The following is a 19464-nucleotide window of genomic DNA, read 5'->3' as shown; positions in this document are numbered from 1 at the left end:
ATGGACTCTGTGCGAAAATACCTGAAAGGAACAAATAGCATCGCTGGTGTGTTTGTGCAGTCTACCAAACAAACCATGAGCATCTTCAATGCCAAAAATAAGGGACTTCTGACACCTGGAACATCTCTAGTTTTGCTTGAGGCTCAGGCTGCCACTGGCTTTATGATTGACCCAGTAAAGAATAAAAAGCTGTCAGTAGAGCAGGCGGTGACTGAAGGACTTGTTGGGACAGAATGGAAAAACAAACTGCTCTCTGCAGAACGGGCAGTCACTGGTTACACAGACCCCGCCACAGGGAGCATAATCTCCTTGTTCCAGGCCTTGAAAAAAGATTTGATCGTCAAGGACCATGGTATTCGTCTGTTAGAAGCTCAGATCGCCACTGGAGGCATCATTGATCCTGTGCATAGCCATCGTGTTCCTGTGGAGGTGGCTTACCAAAGAGGGTACTTTGATGAGGAGATGAACAAGATCCTCTCTGATCCAGATGATGACACCAAAGGGGTTCTTTGATCCCAACACTCATGGCAATCTCCATGTCCTTCTTCTGAAAATGGCTGGTTGGCCAAATCAAGTTCCCTGAGGGTGCTGCTCCATTGTGTGGGCAAGTCACAATGTGTAATGCCTTTCTTGTGATGCTACCATGGTACATGCTGTTGAAGTACAGGCACCCAATACAGACACTCCAGTCCACACACAAGACAAGACAGCAAAATTACAGAAAAGATCAAAGCAGTCATATGTGTAGATCAGATCCTTCTTGCACTATAAACTATAAGAATAAAATGAGGGGGAAAGTCCATCAAACCATGTGAGTTCATCATGCGTGTGTGGTTACATACATCTTTCACTACTGTGTGAGGCCACATCAGAGTTCACTTTCTTCTTATTTCAACAAATCAAGACTTACTCTCACAAGGCTCGAGCATAGACGGCCAGTGGCTGTGATGCGAGAGCCACCACGTAGGTCCAGCCAACGCAGGGGGGGAGCCATGGTAGCAGCATTGCTTCAGGTCACCGTCAGTCATGAAAAGAGTGAGAGGAAGTGGCAATACACAGCTCCGCTAACATGGCGGAAAACCAGATGTTGAACTCGGTGTGTTGCGGATTTTTAGGAAACTGGAGTGACATTCATCAACCTAAAAGTCTGAATTGCAAAATAATTAAAAGAAAAGAAAAAATAGGATGTAGTAGTTTTTGTAGTACCACAGTTTATAAATTCTCATTCTGGAACATGTTTACCATTTTAAGAGTGTGTGCAAATATTTTTTTGAATTTCAAATATTATAACCTCAACTGAAAAAAGACAGCTATGCATAACTGCACACTATTTTTCTTGGTCCAAAATAAGGTTTTTAATTAATGATATGTCAATTAATTAATGAAACTAAAGGCACATTCAATTTTTAAAAATATAAGGGGTGATTAATAGGTTTGGTTTGTGTACATGACGATCACGGCACATTTTAGGTTAATACCTGAAGTTTAGGGGCATCCAATCTGCAAAGCTCCCTGACATACAGATGGGAAGCTGGCAGTATCCTCCATCTAATTTAGTATTGATCTCCAGCAGCATGAGCTCAGGACAGCAACCTTTCTTTAATTTCAGAGACATTTGCATCATCAGAAACAGACATAAAGTTTACAAATTCACATTTTTATAGAATAAAAGAATTTTATAATTATTTCAAAGTGTACATCATCTTTAAATGGCAGAGGAAGTAAACATATAAAAGTAAATAGTAAAAATATCAACTTACAAGACAAAGCACTGAGTAGTTTGTCACTCTTGGTGCTGGTGTGAGAAGTAAATTTTCTTTATTTGGTTGCCGTATGCTTCAAGGAAGGACACCAGACCATCAACATTAAACTATATTTAAAAAAAATAAAAATAATTAACAATACAAAATACTTATAATTCTTAAAGTAAAAGTTGACATAAAAAAAGAAAATGCAGTCATCATTTACTTCTCATGTCATTCCAATAATTGTTACCCCATGGTTTTAATATATGTGACTATAAACTGACTATACTGGTGACTCTTTTCCAGGCACCGTGAACCGAATCTTTTCAGAAACCCACAAAAATATAATCAAGTAAATAATATGAAAATTTCATTTGTAAGTCCATCTAAATTTCTTCTTTCCTATTCCACAGCCATACAGGTTTGGAATGACATAAAGGTGAATAAAACTTAATTTTCATTTTTAGGTAACTGTCCTTTCAGAATCTAAGCAAACAGTTTGCATACAAACCTCTGAGTGTTGCAAATTTATATTCTCTAATGATCGACATTGAGCACCAAGGTTTTGGAAAGCTGTTTTCTGTCATTCCCGTGCAGTAAGACAGCTTGAGAGAATGAAGATTGGTTGCATGATTGTGAAACTTTCTAGAAGAAAAACAGAGCACCAGAGATTATCAGAAAACACGATTCAGAAGCGCAGTCCAAAAATTTCACAGCAGATGGATTATTATTACCTGAATCACATAATCAACATGTTTTTTCCAGTGGCAAAGCACGGAGAACTCTCTCAACTGAGACAACTGTGAGAAACAGACATAACAAAACTTAGCTCTTTTGCATAGATGGAGCTCATTCTATGCATTATCCTAAAATTGAAAAGATTTGTAAGTACTCAAGTTCTTCTTGTTTGGTTCAATCACTGACCTGTTTTCAGCTAGCCAGTCTATAGTGTTCCTAATCTTCTGTTCTGTCCCTGGTAATTGACTCTTACCGGGTTCAATCCAGCAGTAGCCAACTGACACACTACGCCACAGGATTGGAGAGGATGCAGCTCCATTCCATAGACGGCAAACTCTGCCAACCCTTTAAAGACAGCAAACAAATGAACTTTAGACATAAAGCAAATATAGTATCTGTATCAAGACTGGACAGAAACTGAATATCACAAATACAGATTACATGCCTCACCTGCACAGAAATGGTACGGCTCCATCCTGGAGAACTGCGAACTGAAAGATTTTCACCAAGACCTCTATTGGCAAACTTTGACCCCAGCGATCAAAGCCATCAGCATTAACACTCTCCAAATCAACATTTTTATCAATAGCTTGCTCTATGGACTTTTGGGGGTTTTCGCTTTTACTGGTCTTTTTTTTCGTTTTGTTAGCAGAGGTTTTACTCTTGCCTTTTGCGTGTATCTCCTTTTTCTTACATCCCTTCCGCTTGGGCTTCCATATGCTGTCACTACTGTTTATATTGATATAATCAAAAGCAATGTCTTCTCCCTCCTGGACGGTTTGTAATTTGGTCTTATAGTTCGTTTTTACGGTTGTTTTTTTTTCCTTTTCTTTTTGCCTTTGTTTCCGTAACGGAATCCCGCTTTTTCTTTTCAAAAGTCTTTTTCGATTTGCAGGTGCAGACTGGGACGTCCCAGCTGTGCTGGATTGACTGGTTGACATTTCTCCAGAAGAAGCCTGGAGTGACTCGGGTGCTGTGTTTGAGTTGGATACCTCCATTATTGTGCTTTCCATGCCTTACTGTTGGTCCCTAAAAATCTCCTCGCTGAAAAACGTCGTTTATGAGGTTGTAAACAAAATATATAAAATTGGCGAAAGCACGACTTAGATAGCTGACTGAAAAAATAGCTCCTTTTTATGCATTGCTGCAAACAGATTCAGCAGCAGTTTGTCGGGTCTTTGCTAAAAATCTGGACAGTCGTGCAAATTAATTTAGAGTTTGTAGCACCATTACTAAAATATAACTGCACGACAGTACTTCATACTCCTTTGTTGTTGTTATCCGAGCGCCATGATGCGCTTTCTTTGGTCAACGAATGTCGTCATATCCGCTTTCGTACACAGCGACGAGAGATCTGCCCAGCCTACCCATTGTTTTTTGAGACCTTAACTCTTTTGCAAAAGATTTTTAGTTACATTTCTTTTTCCATTCAGAAACGCTTTAGTCCAAAGCGACTAATATTAAGGAGGCAATAACACACAACACACAGTATAGCTCTTCATAAAATAATAAACGATCATAGCAAATATTTCTGCATGTTGATGCGGACAGGAAACGTTGTCGGTTTTTTAAAGTAATATACATTGTTTGTTTGATATCTGATTACAAATGTTAAAGACGTCAGATTCGTCAGCAAAAAAAATTTTGAGGTCTAATCGATTGGTTTGCAAATGATGTCTGAATCTTACGATTCTGAATGAACGATTCATTCACAACTCGGACTGAATCGGTCCGATGGGTTCGCCCGAGACAACAACATTGTCCAATAATTTTTCTTTCTTTTTTTGCATTTCTATTAATTTTAATAAGGTTTATTTAAAATTGTAGAACTAGATTTACGTTAAATTTGACTTTTGAGCGGACTGCTGCAACAAAACCGGGACATGTGAAGGTGAAGTTAACCAAACACTTTATTAAAGGAAGTTCATAGAAAAGAAACTTAGGAAACAAGAAGTACCTACATATTGCTTTATTGGAACAGTTCGGACAGATTATTTTTTGCACAAACATTTTTACATTTACAATCATGCCGGAGTGTATAAGAATGAATTAGTTGGCCAGGATAAGGGTAGATGTGATGACGCAATTACGTAATGACGCAAAAGAAAAATCACTGAACCGACTCTTTGTAAACTGATTCGCTGAAGCAAAGTGTACTAGCCTAGCCTTTTTAAACGATAAAAGAAAGAATGCATGGAAAATGTCCAACCAAAGACTTTTCAGATGCACACGTGACTCGACAGGGAAGTCCATGATATAGAGTGGATGCTCCTTCGTTTTATGGAAATTATTGCTGAATCGGAATCCCAGACTCTACACACTGCAAAGGGTCCAAAGAGAGAAGCACGCTTCACAGCACAACTATATCTACTACAAAGCAAATAATACTACAGCCGAACAATAAGTCGGTGAGTACATTTCGAGATTTCGCACTTAAACATGATCCTTGATGTAACGTAAATACAATGAATACATTACGTTTTTTTTTTTCTGAATGCTTATTTAACTTTTAAACATGTTTGCTACATAACATTGCTTAAACGTCTTATTAATGGTAATCTCCCACTTCCCCACAGTAATAGCAATGAAACACAGACAGCATGTTTTCAAACTTCTCGAGACATGCATTGACGCATCCTCGCGCGCTAGAGAGAACAAACAAACCACGAAGAATGAAAACGTATGTTCTCGTTTTCAGCCCTAGTAACGTTACTTGAGATTTCAAACAGTAAAACCAAAACAAGCAAAAATAGATATTTAGTCAATAATAGCAGAAAGTCGATAATACAACACCTTTCTTACAAAATCAGCCGCGTGCGCGAATGAGGTGGTGAACATTTTGTTTCCCCTGATTACTCCAGGATAACTAATAACTAACTTGGCCCAGTTGACAGAATATGTGACCTTGATTTATGTTGTAAAGCTAGCAGTGATGCAAACTGACCTTTTGCACAATTCCTTCAGTGTTATTTTTTTAGTCCCATGAATTCTATTCATTCAGTTTATTGTGATTTTGTGTGACATGCGCAACAAGTAATCATAACACTTATATAATTCATAACCCTTACGATATATTACCCAAGGAACAGACAGATAACATTACTGGAAATATTATCACGACTGTAAAATTAAGGTAATTTATTAATATGGGATGTCCTTTAAAATGTGTAGGAAAGGTGTTATTGTACTTAATTTCTGATGGCAGCATTGGCTAATGCCAAGCTACAGTTATTATATAGAGCATTGTATTTACTATTTATATTTAGAATCATTTTGTTATATTTTGCCATAAGCTTACCATGGTGTATTTTTAAGGAAACAAACTTAATAATGTAATTAATATTAAAGGATGTGTCTTGTAAATATATAGATGGAAAAATAAGTGATTTATTTTTATGTTGAAAATTATTATAAACCTGTATCCCAATAGGAAAACTACAGTATTAGGCAGGTACACCTGTTGTAACATGATTAAAAATAAATAACCTGAAGGATAATCTTTGTTGCACGGTTAAGATCAGCTGTGGACTATCATTCTCTGGTCGTTATTACTAAAACATTTATCTGGCCTTTATTTGGAAGCGTGCTCCCACCAGATGGTTTAAAAAACAAGACAAGCCACTTTGATGTTCAACCTATGGAGGACCTGCAAGACTTTGGTTCCTCTAGTGCGAGTGCTAAGACCATTGCTGCTGAGCTCAGTGAGTACTACTTTTTGTTTTGTATTCAATGACTTAATATCAAAACAAACAACTTTTTTTTTTTTTATCTGCTCATTTACATTTGAAAACTATGTCTTGCAGAGGATGATTTTTACTCCAAGCTTGTTGATGACTTCCTTGGTGCTCATTACGGAGAGCTGTTGGAGCTGGATGAAAAACCCTGGAAAATCCGCATGTTGGTTCGATTGGACTGATGAGAGAGGAGCAAGATATTTCATGGGTTGATTTAATTCAGTGGCTTCAAAAGATTGTCCCAATGTTTCAGTCAGCTGATTTCCGAAGCTTGATTGAGAGAAACACCACGACAGCTTTGAGCTTAACTGGAGAAGCCAGGCAGAACTTTCTTGAGTCAGATGTCAACTTTGAATTTGTTGGACCTATCTGTGATAGTATCGGAATCGGGAGAAGAGATTTACTTGAAATGTCTGACTTTTCTGATCGTGCAAAATTAACTGGTCTCACAAACGGTCTCATTCTTGAATTGACTAATTTTATTTCACGAGAGAAATTAGACCCGGTTGTCTTGGTGTCCTGGATTCGTAACTTTGAGCCTTTATTTTGTTGTGATGGCAAGATCCAAAGAGCCTATAGGCTCCTACGGTCAAGTCTCAAGAATTTCAGATAATACAGTACCGCAACAATCAGAGGAGCCGAAAAGAGGAGCCGCGGATTTCTGGAGGAGTTTCTTCAGAGTCCATTTGATCTTGCTCCTGAAGCCGATGCTGATGACATTGAATACAGGAGGGTGGCAATGATCAAAGCACATCTGAGGAAGAAGCGCCGCATTTCTAGGCATAAACCTACCTCTTTGGTCAAGGAGGAAGATGAGCCCTTTTGTGTTTCGCAGACAGATGTGTGACTGTGAAAAACTCATCATGAAACCCAAGCAAACGGGCCCATTTATTCGGTGTTAAAAGGGAACAGGGATCACAGAGCCATCAAACACCAATACGGTCACTGAAAGATGTGGAAGAAGACCCAAGAACCGACACGGGCGACAATGTAACACTTCTTGATATTTCTGTGCTGTCTTGGCAAAAGATTGCAGACATGAATGGAGGAAAGAACGGAGCTGCTAAGGTGGTTTCACTGGATCTGCTTCAAAATCACTTCTCGGCAATGCTAAAGGAAGATGCTAACCTAAGAACCCTCGATGACAAAGTCAAAGGAAGCACCCATCCACTAGTGCCACACGTTGAATTTCCTGCGTTATATGTGCCAGTTCCTTTTCGAACTCATTGATGTAATTGAACAGCAAATGATGTCATTTGAAAAAGATATAGTGAACACCACAGGCGAGAAATTCGGACGCGACAAGCACCCCAGATTTCAGAGTTTTGTCAGCTTCGATGAGAGTGCAGTGACCCGTTACATTCACATGGCTTCGGAATTGTTATGTCCAAGCGAAGAGGACCAACCCAAACTACCGCAGGCACTGGCTTGCTTTTTGCCTCGAAAGGAAAAACCCTTCCAAGCTGCCTATTTATAGGTCAAATCGTATCATTAACTACTTTGAAGCAGCCGCTGGACTCATTCACCATCATGAAGATGTTGCTCTCTTTGTATCTGATCTACAGCTCCTGAATGACGACTCAAATATCCTGTTGGAGAGCGTCAATGCTGACGCAAACGACGAGGCCTTGCAGGCATTGGTTTGTGTGGTTGCTGTTGTCTACCTTAAAGTCTTGGGACCCTTTTGGCAGCTTCTGAAGAGCGATGGAGAATATCCTCTTTTCAGTAGATACATCCTGTGCCTGTATGAAAAGCTGCTGGAATGGTCGCAAGATGCGAGTTGCCTTTTGCAACCAGAAGCTTTTGTGAATGTATTCTTGCAGGTTCCAATGCAAGAGAAGACTTTCGAAGGAGTGTTCAGATTTTGCCATGATAATGCGGAGAACCAGTTTGGTACTCTGATAAAAGCTTGCTTACAGAGGATGATGAAAGCCCTCGCAGCTGTACTCGAGGACAATCTTAAAGATTTCTTACCTGGCGGCGAACACTGTAAAGATCTTCCTACGGATATAGCCATTCAAATGGCAAACTGCACATTTTCACAGCTGATGGGCGAGTACCCCTTTGGTCATGCGTACCCTTATGAGAAGAACAGGCCCGATAAACTCTTTGTCGGACCGAGGGTTCAGTTTCCGAAAATGCAGAACAAGAACCTGCTTCCCGAGAGACAGCAGGTGAACCTACATCAGCAGCAGTCACACATTGTCCCCTGCCAAAACCATTCAAAAACGCTACTCCATCTTTGACGGAGCAAATCTCAATGCCGCAAAAAAAAATGAAAGTGTCTAGACTAAAGCAAAAAGCTCAGGATCACATTTATAGGAAAATGATTGTTGGAGCAGTTTCAAAATATGGTGGTCCATGTAAAAGCAAGCAAGATGTTGAAAGATTGCTCACAAAACTAGAAGGGGCAAGCCATGCACATATACGTGAGGTCATTCGCTGTGAGCTTAACTACCAAAAAGAGCATCTTGGGTTCCAGAGACAAAAAGCTAAATCACATAGGGTTCTCTTTGAATGACATGGTTTCTACACTGAAGGACGTCCTGCCAATGAGAGAGTTATAGTTACATCACCAACTGAGAATGTGCATGGTTTTCGAGAGACCCCAACTGAAACATCATCCTCAGACCCCCAAAGCACAGCCACTGGTCAGCAAACTCAACAAAGGCGTAGTATTGATATAAAGAAAACACATGTTTTTGGCCCTTGTTACAGGGAGAACTTTGAGTTTCTCTGATTGTGTTTAAAACGTGATAAAAATGTTGAATGCATGCTTCTTGCATTATTTTCTTTTGTTTTTACATATGGTAAACAAATCTTTGTTTTCAGATGTTCTGTTACTAAAAAGCATGTTCTTTAACTGGAATACTAGACATTATTAGTATATACAGTTAACAGTTAATTAGTTCATTGTTTTTTATATTTGTTTTTTATAGAAGTTGCAATTACAAAATAAAATACTTGTAGCAAAATACTTGTCCTGACTTTTATTTTAAAAAACATTCTACTAGTACTACCAATAATAATAATACATATTTATATAATGTTATGTATATGCATATAATCTTTATAATATATATATATATATATATATATATATATATATATATATATATATATATACACACATACACACATTTTCTGAATCACTATGAAATTGATGTTGTTTTGATTAAAAAAAAAATCACTGTTATTCATTAAAGATGCATTCATTTGAGAAAAAGTAAAGTAAAGCATTTATTGTTTTATGTGTATTTTTTATTTTGTGGTGTGGTGTGTTTTTGTTTTTTAAAGATCTCCACTTTAAGCAATTAAAATGTTACAGACTTTAGATTCATCCATCCATACTGTTTTTATTATTATAATTTACCATCCAAATATATATATTTTTTCATTTCACCCTTTTTAGCCAGTGTTACATGTGGCTTTTTCTTTATAACATTTCAAAAGGCATTTTGCACACATTTGAGTACTATTCATTTAAGCAGAGTATATTTTTTAAAAAAAAGAAATAATTATTTTTGCATGTATGTGTATACATTTAGCAGATTTTTATGTTTTTATATTTTAAATTTACTTCTGGTATACTGTATATAAGTGAACACTGATATTTTAGCACTGACAGTTGAACAAGCATTTCAGTGAAAGCAAGAAGTCATAAACGTTTATAAGTTTTAATTCAATCCATATCAAATGACATAGTTTAGCATGAGGAAAGCAATTTACTTGGACTATTCTATTCTTTCAAATACAGTCATGAGAAATAGGTGTATTATGTACAATTAAAAACATGGATGCTCTAACTTACTTGTGCCCTTTTCCTAGACATATAAATGGCAGATACATAGTGGAATCATGCCATCGTTGCACATATTCTGGTGGCCCTGTTTGGAATGGGCTCATGGATCTCTGTGAACTCATTATGGGTTGAGTTGCCAGTTGTTGTAGGTGTTCTACCTGAAGGTAAATAGTGTTTTAATAAAACTTCAACGTGCCACAGCTGTACCTAATAGATGCTGTATTTATCCAGGTAATTGTAGAACTTCAAACATGTCATTTCATTTACAGAGTGGAACTTGCCAGCCTATCTTTCAGTGCTGATTTGCATTTGGGAATTTTGGGTCCAGTGGCTGTGACTTTAACCCACCACATTGCTCCAGGGTGGCTGAATGAACGCTTGGTCATCCACATCATACAAGTGCTAGGGGTGGTTGCAGCTGCATTTCTTGCTCTCTTTTGGTCCCAGGTAGTCATAGTCGCTGGAGAGCCAAGATCAGTCCCATTCCTGCTGCTTACTTTTATCCTGTCATTTGTCTGCTGCACTTCAAACGTCACATTCTTACCATTCATGTTCCGTTACCCCCCAATACATCCGGACGTTCTTTGTTGGACAGGGTCTTTGCGCACTCTTTCCCTGTGTGGTTGCTTTGGGTCAGGGTGTAGGGAAACTGGAGTGCGTTGAGACACCCAACGGCACAGAGCCCCACTATCTCAAAGAAAACTTCCCTGCCCAAAACTTCTTCTGGTTCTTGTCTGTGATGCTGGCAATTTCGGCCCTCAGTTTTTTTGCTCTGACATACAGAGTGGTCATCCCGACTGCAGCAGAGGAAATTCCAAAGACTGAACAGGAAACAGTGAAAATGGAGGAAGAGACACATCCTTTACAAAATGGAGGTTCCCCAGTTTCTGAGGAACAAGTTGAAGTTGAAAAACAGGCACCTGTTGTGGCCTTCTGGACGTCACGCAATATATACCTGCTCATGTTGCTGGGAATATCCAATGCTTTGACCAATGGTGTGCTGCCGTCCGTGCAGAGTTTCTCCTGTCTGCCTTATGGCACCATGACCTTTCACCTCTCTGTCGTCTTGGGCAACATTGCAAACCCTCTGGCCTGCTTTGTGGCCATGTTTTGTCCTACTTAGGTAAGTGTATTAAAGTTCTTGATGTCTCTCTTATGTGCATAACAGTGGTTAGTGGGCCCTGTTAATTTAAATCAGAGGTGTCCAGTCCTGTTCCTGGAAGGCCACTGTCCAGGAGAGTTTAGCTCCAACCCTAATTATGCACACCTGATCAAGCTAATCTAGGCTTTACTAGGCATATTGGAAACTTCCAGGCAGTTGTGTTGAGGCAAGTTGTAGCTAAACTCTGCTGGGCAGTTTGCCCTGATTTAAATTCAGCTCATGTACAATTTGTCAAATCATTGTTTGGTGTAAGTGTTATTAATTTAGTTGAATTTTTAGAATGGATGGTTTCATTATAGGTCCAGCATTGGTCTTGGAATGATGTCACTTGGAGGCTGTATTTTGCTGCCTATCTCATGGCCTTGGCTGCACTGAGTCCCTGTCCACCACTTTTAGGAAGTCAGTCTGGAGTTGCTGTAGTGGTTAGTAACTGTATGTCATTACTGAGTGGGAAGAGGAACTAAGAACGAAATCTCTCGAAATGTTAAAAGTGTTGTTTACTACACCACTGAACTACCATGTGCAAAAGTGGTGCAACTGTTTAGCGATTTCGCCCCACTCTGTTTCATTATTGTATCATCTCTAAAGATTTGATAAAGTATGAGTAAGATAATTAAGATGCTTAAAAAATAATTGTTGTGAAAAAGGGTCATTATAGCAATATTTCAAAGAAAAAAAAAATCAGTTGGAGTCAAAATTCTCTTATTTTAATAGTTGTGTACAGTGGAAGTCTATGGGGCAACAGTTGTAAAATTATACTTGCATTATTAATGCATTAAACATTTAATATAATAATTAATTATACTTAGAAATATTAACTTTATTATAATATTTATTATTATTTATATTTTAAAATATTTTCTAGGGTAAATGACCATGCCACAGATGCTCAATAGACTTTAACCTCTATTTTACTTTATTATTGATTTACATTTCAAAAATAATTAATGAAAATAAGTCACCACACATAGTACACACATTATCTGTAATACAGTATAAAAATAATGCTAGATAATAAAGCCTGTAATTCTTTCTTCATTCAGATCATATCCTGGATCATCTTCATTGGCTTGTTCTCTTACCTGAAGGTTGTAGTTGGGACTCTGCTTCACGAAGCAGGTCATGCAGCTTTGCTTTGGTGTGGGGTCTTCATCCAGGCTGGCTCTCTCATTGGAGCTCTCACGATGTTCCCTTTAGTCAGTGTGTACCAGGTCTTCCAGCGAGCCCAGGACTGCACAGACAATTGCAGTTAAAGGGTTACTCCACCGCAAAATTAAAATTTTGTCATTAATCGCTACCCCAATGTCGTTCCAAACCCGTAAAAGCTTCATTCATCTTCGGAACACAATTTAAGATTTTTTGGATGAAAATCGGGAGGCTTGAGACTGTCCCAGAGACTGCCAAATAATAACAGGTGTCAAGGTCCATAAAAGATATGAAAGTCGTCGTCATAATACTCCATTTGCCATCAGTGATTCAACCGTAACGTTATGAAGCGACAAGAATACTTTTTGTACACAAAGAAAACAAAAATAATGACTTTATTCAACAATTCCTCTTCTCGGTGTCTCTCCAAATCAGCGTAACGCCATTTTGGTAAATCTGAGCAGTACGCAGATGGCGTATGCTCTTCTGTGTCAGCAGCGCTGCGCTGATGCACTGTTTGCTTTCAAACCAAAGTGTAAATACACGTAAAAAAACGTATCCTTGTGGTGCAGCTGATATTTTGGGTTGTAAGAGGGAGGCTTGAGACTGTCCCATGTCAAAATGGCACTACGCTGATTTGGAGAGATACAGAGGAGAGGAATTGTTGAATAAAGTAGTTATTTTTGTTTTCTTGATGTAAAAAAAGTAATGTCGTCGCTTCATAACGTTACGGTTGAATCACTGATGGCAGATGGACTATTCTGACGATGCTTTTCATACTTTACTGGACCTTGACACTGTTATTTATTTGGCAGTCTATCGGGGACAGTCTCAAGCCGCCAGGTTTTCATCCAAAATATCTTAAACTGTGGTTCCAAAGACGAACGAAGATTTTTACGGTTTGGAACGACATGGAGGTAAGTGAATAATTACAACATTTTCATTTTGGGATGGAGTATCCCTTTAATATTACAGGACTTGATTTTACTCTCACCCTATGCCTTTATACAACAGGAATCACTTCTAGTCTAACATGGAAAAAGATGGTAAACCTGATGCCTTCACAGGACATTTCAAGTTAATGGCAATGCAAAAAAGAGCTGCACTTGATCACATTGCTTATCTTTGTGTTTACCCATGGCACATTGAGAATGTAAAGAATATGTGGTTGACACATTTCAGTCACTTTAAAAGTGTGTGTGAACACCCTGACCTTGATCTAGATTAAGTGAGAAGTTTTTTTTATACACCAAGACCAAGACATCTTTGTTTGGATATCAGAGCCAGTTTGATTTCATAATGGAAAACCTTGGTATCAGCATGTCAGCAATTGTTTAGACCAGAAATCATAAGTCAGCAATCTATAACTACAATATACACTATCCAGTGAGTAGACTTGTACTGTCTATAGTAGTATTATGCACAGTATTTTGTTTATTCCCAACAGCAAGCTGGTCATTGTTGATGAATACAAATCAGGTAAGTTTATATTGTTCCTAACTGGAAAAATTTTGCTTTCTATGACTTGTGTTTTAACGACCACAAGTAAAAAATGTGTATCATCACATTTCCATTATTTCCCTTTATATTTAGACACTCAACACTGTCTGCTGAATATCGGGTCTTAAGTATAAATTTTTAGTTTTAATGTACATATAGAGTCTAAATGTACTATCGGAAAATATGTCTAACCTGTCGTATCTGCCATGTGTGATGCTGCCATGGTTTTACCTTTTTTGATTTTGAATATCTTTTAGATGCGAGGCCAGTATTTTAATGAAGGTTAACTCTGGATTTTGCAGCTGCTGTTATCTTGCACTTAATTTTGGTATATGTGTGTCATTTTTGGCATTAAACACTACTTATTCTTTGGCACTAATTGAATAAATTCTAAATAAAAAGGGGGTTTAAATCATATTTGGGTTTTTTATGAGAGCTGGAGATTTGTTGTTGTGCACTAACTGCATTCCTGGACATCTCTAATTAAAGCCTTTATTTAAACTCTGTTAATTAACTGTGGACCAGTATTAACATGTTGTTGATACTTTGTGCAATGAAGATGTGAGGGGAAAAAAGCCATGAAGCTTAAAATAATATGGTGTCACAGAATTATTATATTCTGTTTTGAATAGTTCACATGTTCTTATTGCCTTGTGCTGTTGTGTATAAGATCTTCAGAGCTTTTGTAGTAAATAAATGGTTCATTTGACAAAGAAATGAGAGTGTGGTATGAAAATGTGTGGGTCCTTATTCTAAGAACAAACAAAAATAAAAACCTAAAATGATCTATAAACTACAGAAATATAAAACTACTTTCACACGCTTTTTTTTTATATTATTATTTTAAGTCATCAGCGCGGTTATAAGTCACTTTGTTTACTACATTCTTATAATACATAATGGTTATAGATAAACATTTACTGAAGCTGTGATTGTTCTGCTTAGCTAACTTTTTGTTAATTTCCCTGCCAGAATGTATGCAAAAAAACACGCTCTCATTGCTTACTGATTGATTTTTTTTTTTTGTCCCCCCAAATACGAATGTTAATATTGCCATTTTTAATACATGTATAATTAAAGTTGTTTCTGACCTACCATACTAGCATTATAATAAATGATTACAAATTGATACATTATTTTTTTTCCCCCTTTATAAAACATCAACAGACAGGTGTCATGGTTTGGCTAGAATAGACCCACCCACTCATTTCAGAGGATATAAGACATTTCTCTCATAGTACAGGAATTTGTCTTCATATGACTAAGCGTCAGATCATGTGAGTATATCTGTCAGTTTGACATGTATCAATCTTTTTTACATTTTTTGTTTTTGTAAATTAAAAAAAATGCATTTGTCAAATGTTGCATGCTAGGTAGTTGTGTATGATTCAGTAAGTTTGTTGCTTATGATAAAAAATAATCGCAATTAGGGTTTGTATAAACTGCACTATACTTTCATAAAACGCTGTTTACTATGACGTGGGAAACAAAAAGTAAATGCAGAATTTAATACTATGAGCACGCGATGATAATGATTTTAATATATGCGAGTAACTTTTATTGTTCTGCATACTGGAACTAGGATTATCATATCCCATTAACTTTTCAGACAGACACAGACCTTATCATTTAACAGTTAAACATCAATGAAGGTGACAACCAAAAACAGCATACTGTAAGTATAACCTGAGGCTTTCAGTGGTGACCGGAAGACAAATAACTAAGAGTAAACAAATACAACAACGCAGCTGAAACAGTGCAAACAATAAAAAGTAATACATAAGCTATATTATTTATTCATGTCGCGGAGGAGCATTGCTGTGATGTTATCATCCACAGATTACACACATATGGTAAAATTCATCAGAATACGGAACTGATGATGAGAAATGTTTAATTGCTTTCTTTTTTTTAAATTTCTTACTGGTGTTGGATGCATTTATTTATTTATTTTTTTGGGCTGGTAGAAGCATCACTTTTCATACGTCTTGTCACGGTTTGACAAAATTTAATTTGAGAAAAATACGCAGAAAATAATTTTTTTTCCCCTATTTTCTCGAGAGGTTTGTGTGTGTGTATAATAATAATAATAATCTTCACTTCGCCGTACCTCATTTTAACTTGTTTTAAAAATTTTATTACACTAAATTTTTTATAGTTGCATTATAGTTTACATGAAATTGCAAAAAATTACAAAAACAATGTAAATATATGGAATATAGTTTATTGCTATGACAGTTTTACACCAGTTGGGCCCATTTTCATGATCTCAACTTTCACTACAAACCCCCTGCTAACTACACTCTGAGCTTTACTTTGATAGGCTTTCTGCAAATAAGCAAAAACTTCCTGACTTTGTTCTAAAAAATACATTGGCACGACATCAAAGTATTAGTAAGACAATGTTCCATTTACTGCAGATGTTACTGAATAACTTCATATTAGCAGATGTGTCTTATCCAAAGAGAGCGTGCACTGACTGAAGAGTCAAATCCCCTGGAGCGCATCCTGGATTAAATGTCCTTGCTCAAGGACATAATGCTGAGTCTTCTCGGATATTACAGCTGAATAAATAAACTTCACTGCACCAATTTGGAATTTAAAGATAAAGTGTCATTTGTACGTCATAGTGGCTCCAAGCAGAAATGCAAAAATAATGTCTGCCATCGAATGAAATTCTCTTGGGTACTAACTGTACACATCGTTTTTTCTTTTCTGAAGACATTAAGGTTACTAAGTCTGATCTAAATCAGCATGGCCACATCTATCACTCAACTCATATTTTGGCTGGCCTGTTTGGCATGGGCTCCTGGGTCACACCATCTGTGGTCTGTGGGTGGAGTTGCCTCTCATCGTTCCACAGGTTCCTGAGGTTGGTATACTTCCCTCCTACATCTCCGTTATTGTCCCCCCCCAACTGGCCAACATCTGGACCTCTGTTTGTCACATTAATGCACCGCTTCCTAGCCCAGGAATGTCTCAGCGAAACTTCAGTTATCTATTTTATTGTTGGTTTCGGGATACTGGCAAGCCTTTTTGCCTGGCTTTCTTCTGGATTGAGACGGTAGTGGTGCAAGGCAGTACGAGCGCAGCGTTCCTCCTGCTGCTCCTCATCTTCTTTCATCTCATTAGTGGACTGTACCTCTTCGGTGACGTTTCCTTCCCTTCATAGACACAGCTCAGGGCGGACGTATCTCATGACTTATTATGTAGGCGAAGGCTGAGTGGTCTTTGTCCCAGCTTTTAGTGGCGTTGGTTCAAGGTGTAGGTGTAAGGGAATGTGGTCAATGCATCTCAAATCCTCAGATCCAATGAAACCATCTTTAAACGGCTCTGAAAGAGACTCTACCTACCTTGGTGCCTCACTACCAACCAGCTAACTTTTCAGTTGAAGCCTATTTTTTCTTCCTGGCGGCTATGATGGTGGTTTGTTTTGGCCCTGGGAGTTTCTTACTTTTGAATACCATCCAGCTGTGGCCCCGAGAGCATCCCAATAAACATAAATGGAAATGAAGATCCCATATCCGCTGTGGACAAAACCCACAAGAAATCCCATGAAACAGAAACCAATGATGCGTTCCTCAAAAGGCTAGGTCAGAAACCCCAAGAGCACGTTTGGGACTGGGGACGCACACATGGATACAAGTCCTCTATCATCTACATGCCCTACAATGATAGCCCCCCCTAGCATGGGTGACCCGCTCTGACTTAATACCGGTTTGCCGTCAGTGCAGTCGTACTCATGTTTCCATATGAGACCAGGCCTATCACTGGTCAGCAACTATGGCAAATCATTGCCCATCATAGCTTGTTTCATCAGCATGTGGTTTTACACTCAAAAGGTGAGCTACGTCATGAACACACAATAGCAATTAATGCACTGATTTAATGCCATTTAATGATTTTTGTATGTAGCTGAATGTAAATGAACAATATCTACATCTACTTTACACAGCTTCTACCAAACAAATAAGTAGTTGTGGAATTAAATACCGATGTGAGTTTGAAAAAAGATTTAGTCACCATTTGTAGTAAACTTGTGTGGAAAGTGTATGAAAGATGCATTCAAGTGTACTACAAGTGGTAACTAAACACCTTTTTATATAAAGAGATATTATGATAAAACGCGCATATTAATGTATATTCATGGTTGTCCCAAAATAGCACAGTTGAGTACACTTAGATGATCTTCAGTTATCTTAAGAAGTATTAAAGAATCATTTTTAGTATATGTAAGTTAAAAAATTAATGCACGAAAATAGAGCACTTAAGTATATTGTGCACTTTTTTCACCTAGATAGATAGATAGATAGATAGATAGATAGATAGAGAGAGAGATAGAAATGGCTATAAACATACTAATTATCACACTTTGTTGCAATTCTAAACAGGTCCCTTATTGTTGATGGGGAGTTCTCACTTCTGTTGGAGCTCTTATTGGATTTTACATTATGGGCATGGCTGTGTTTGAGTCCATGTCCACTGCTAGTTAATGACACCTCTGGAGCCGTCATTATTGTGAGTACGTGAGACCAGTTTGTGTTGATTTACAATATAAGAAGCATATTCATTTTTTTGCTTGATATCTGTGTTATGTTTCATTTTTGTATTTCACATCAGAGTAATCCTGTGTTTTCAGGTGTTGGCATGGTTCTTTTTCATCTTCATCCTATCTTATGTAAAAGTGATTGTTGCTGTCATCTTGCGAGATGAGGGCCACAGAGCCCTTGTGTGGTGTGTGGAGCTGTAGTGCAGTTGGGCTCAATGTTGGGTGCGGTGACTGTTTCCTTTGGTCATCTATATGACTTTTTCAACTCTGGGACCCCGTGTAACACTTACTGTCTATGAGACAAATGATCTGTAAATAATATTAAATGACTTATAATTTGATTTTATGAATTCCTACTTGCTGGATCGTAATTTGCTGTTTTAAAAAAAAAAAAAAAAAACTATTAGACTTTTTAGCCAGAAAAGGAAATTTTGTTTAAAAATAATATTAAACAATATTTTAATTTACATTTAAAGAAAATATATTTTGTATACTATGCAGATGTTTTATTACGTATGTTAACAATGTTTGTTAAGTGTTTTATGCTGATGTATTTAAAAAAATATATATTTTCTTTTTTTCTTTTTTCTTTTTTTTTTTTTTTTTTTTTTTTTTTTGCTTATCCATTTATATTGTTTTTAACATCCTAATCACTACTTGGTATTTTCAATGCCAGATATGCCAGAATTGTCAAATGTCCACTAGGCGGCGGTAACGATCTACAGTGAAATAGAACTCATTTAGATTGGTTCTCACACAGAAGCAGTTTTACGAGGGTGGCCTCACTAAACTTTTTTTCTTCTTTAAAGGATTTAAAGTTACGTATACCTATATAATATCATCAAAATCTGATAAAATGTGTAAGTGACATGCATTGGATTTCCTACTTATGGATAATAAGCAGAAAGGTTTAATTGTCCCCTCAACATCTGTCTAAAATGATCTGCAGTGTTCACTTTGGGAAATTCATGATAATCATTTGTTTGATGTTACCTTAAAAATAATAGCAGAGTTCAAAAAAGAAAAGAAAAATAAGGCTAATAATTCCTGCATGCAGAAGAAATAAGTTTTGCAGCAAGACAACAGCA

General features: G+C 37.4%; 1 protein-coding gene and 4 pseudogenes across 1 annotated transcript; 4 read left to right on the top strand and 1 right to left on the bottom strand.

The window, feature by feature from the left end:
• On the top strand, window positions 1–513 carry LOC122140828 (desmoplakin-like). Its single transcript, XM_042745980.1, has one exon. It carries the CDS (start codon window positions 1–3, stop codon window positions 511–513), a length of 513 nt encoding a protein of 170 aa, XP_042601914.1.
• On the bottom strand, window positions 512–3878 carry LOC122140827 (annotated as a pseudogene).
• A 2242-nt stretch (window positions 3879–6120) lies between these two features.
• On the top strand, window positions 6121–8674 carry LOC122140622 (annotated as a pseudogene).
• Window positions 8675–9638: 964 nt separating this feature from the next.
• LOC122140626 lies at window positions 9639–12449 on the top strand (annotated as a pseudogene).
• Window positions 12450–13360: 911 nt separating this feature from the next.
• Window positions 13361–17324, top strand: LOC122140826 (annotated as a pseudogene).
• Window positions 17325–19464: the final 2140 nt, after the last annotated feature.

Source organism: Cyprinus carpio, chromosome B19 (assembly GCF_018340385.1).
Source record: "Cyprinus carpio isolate SPL01 chromosome B19, ASM1834038v1, whole genome shotgun sequence".
In the NCBI taxonomy this organism is placed as follows: Eukaryota; Metazoa; Chordata; class Actinopteri; order Cypriniformes; family Cyprinidae; genus Cyprinus; species Cyprinus carpio.
Note: the sequence above shows the minus strand (reverse complement) of the source record. Positions and strands in the feature narration are given on the sequence as shown.

Bases quoted from the DNA above. Each gene is read 5' to 3' on its own strand.
- LOC122140828 (XM_042745980.1), top strand. From the start codon at position 1: ATGGACTCTGTGCGAAAATACCTGAAAGGAACAAATAGCATCGCTGGT.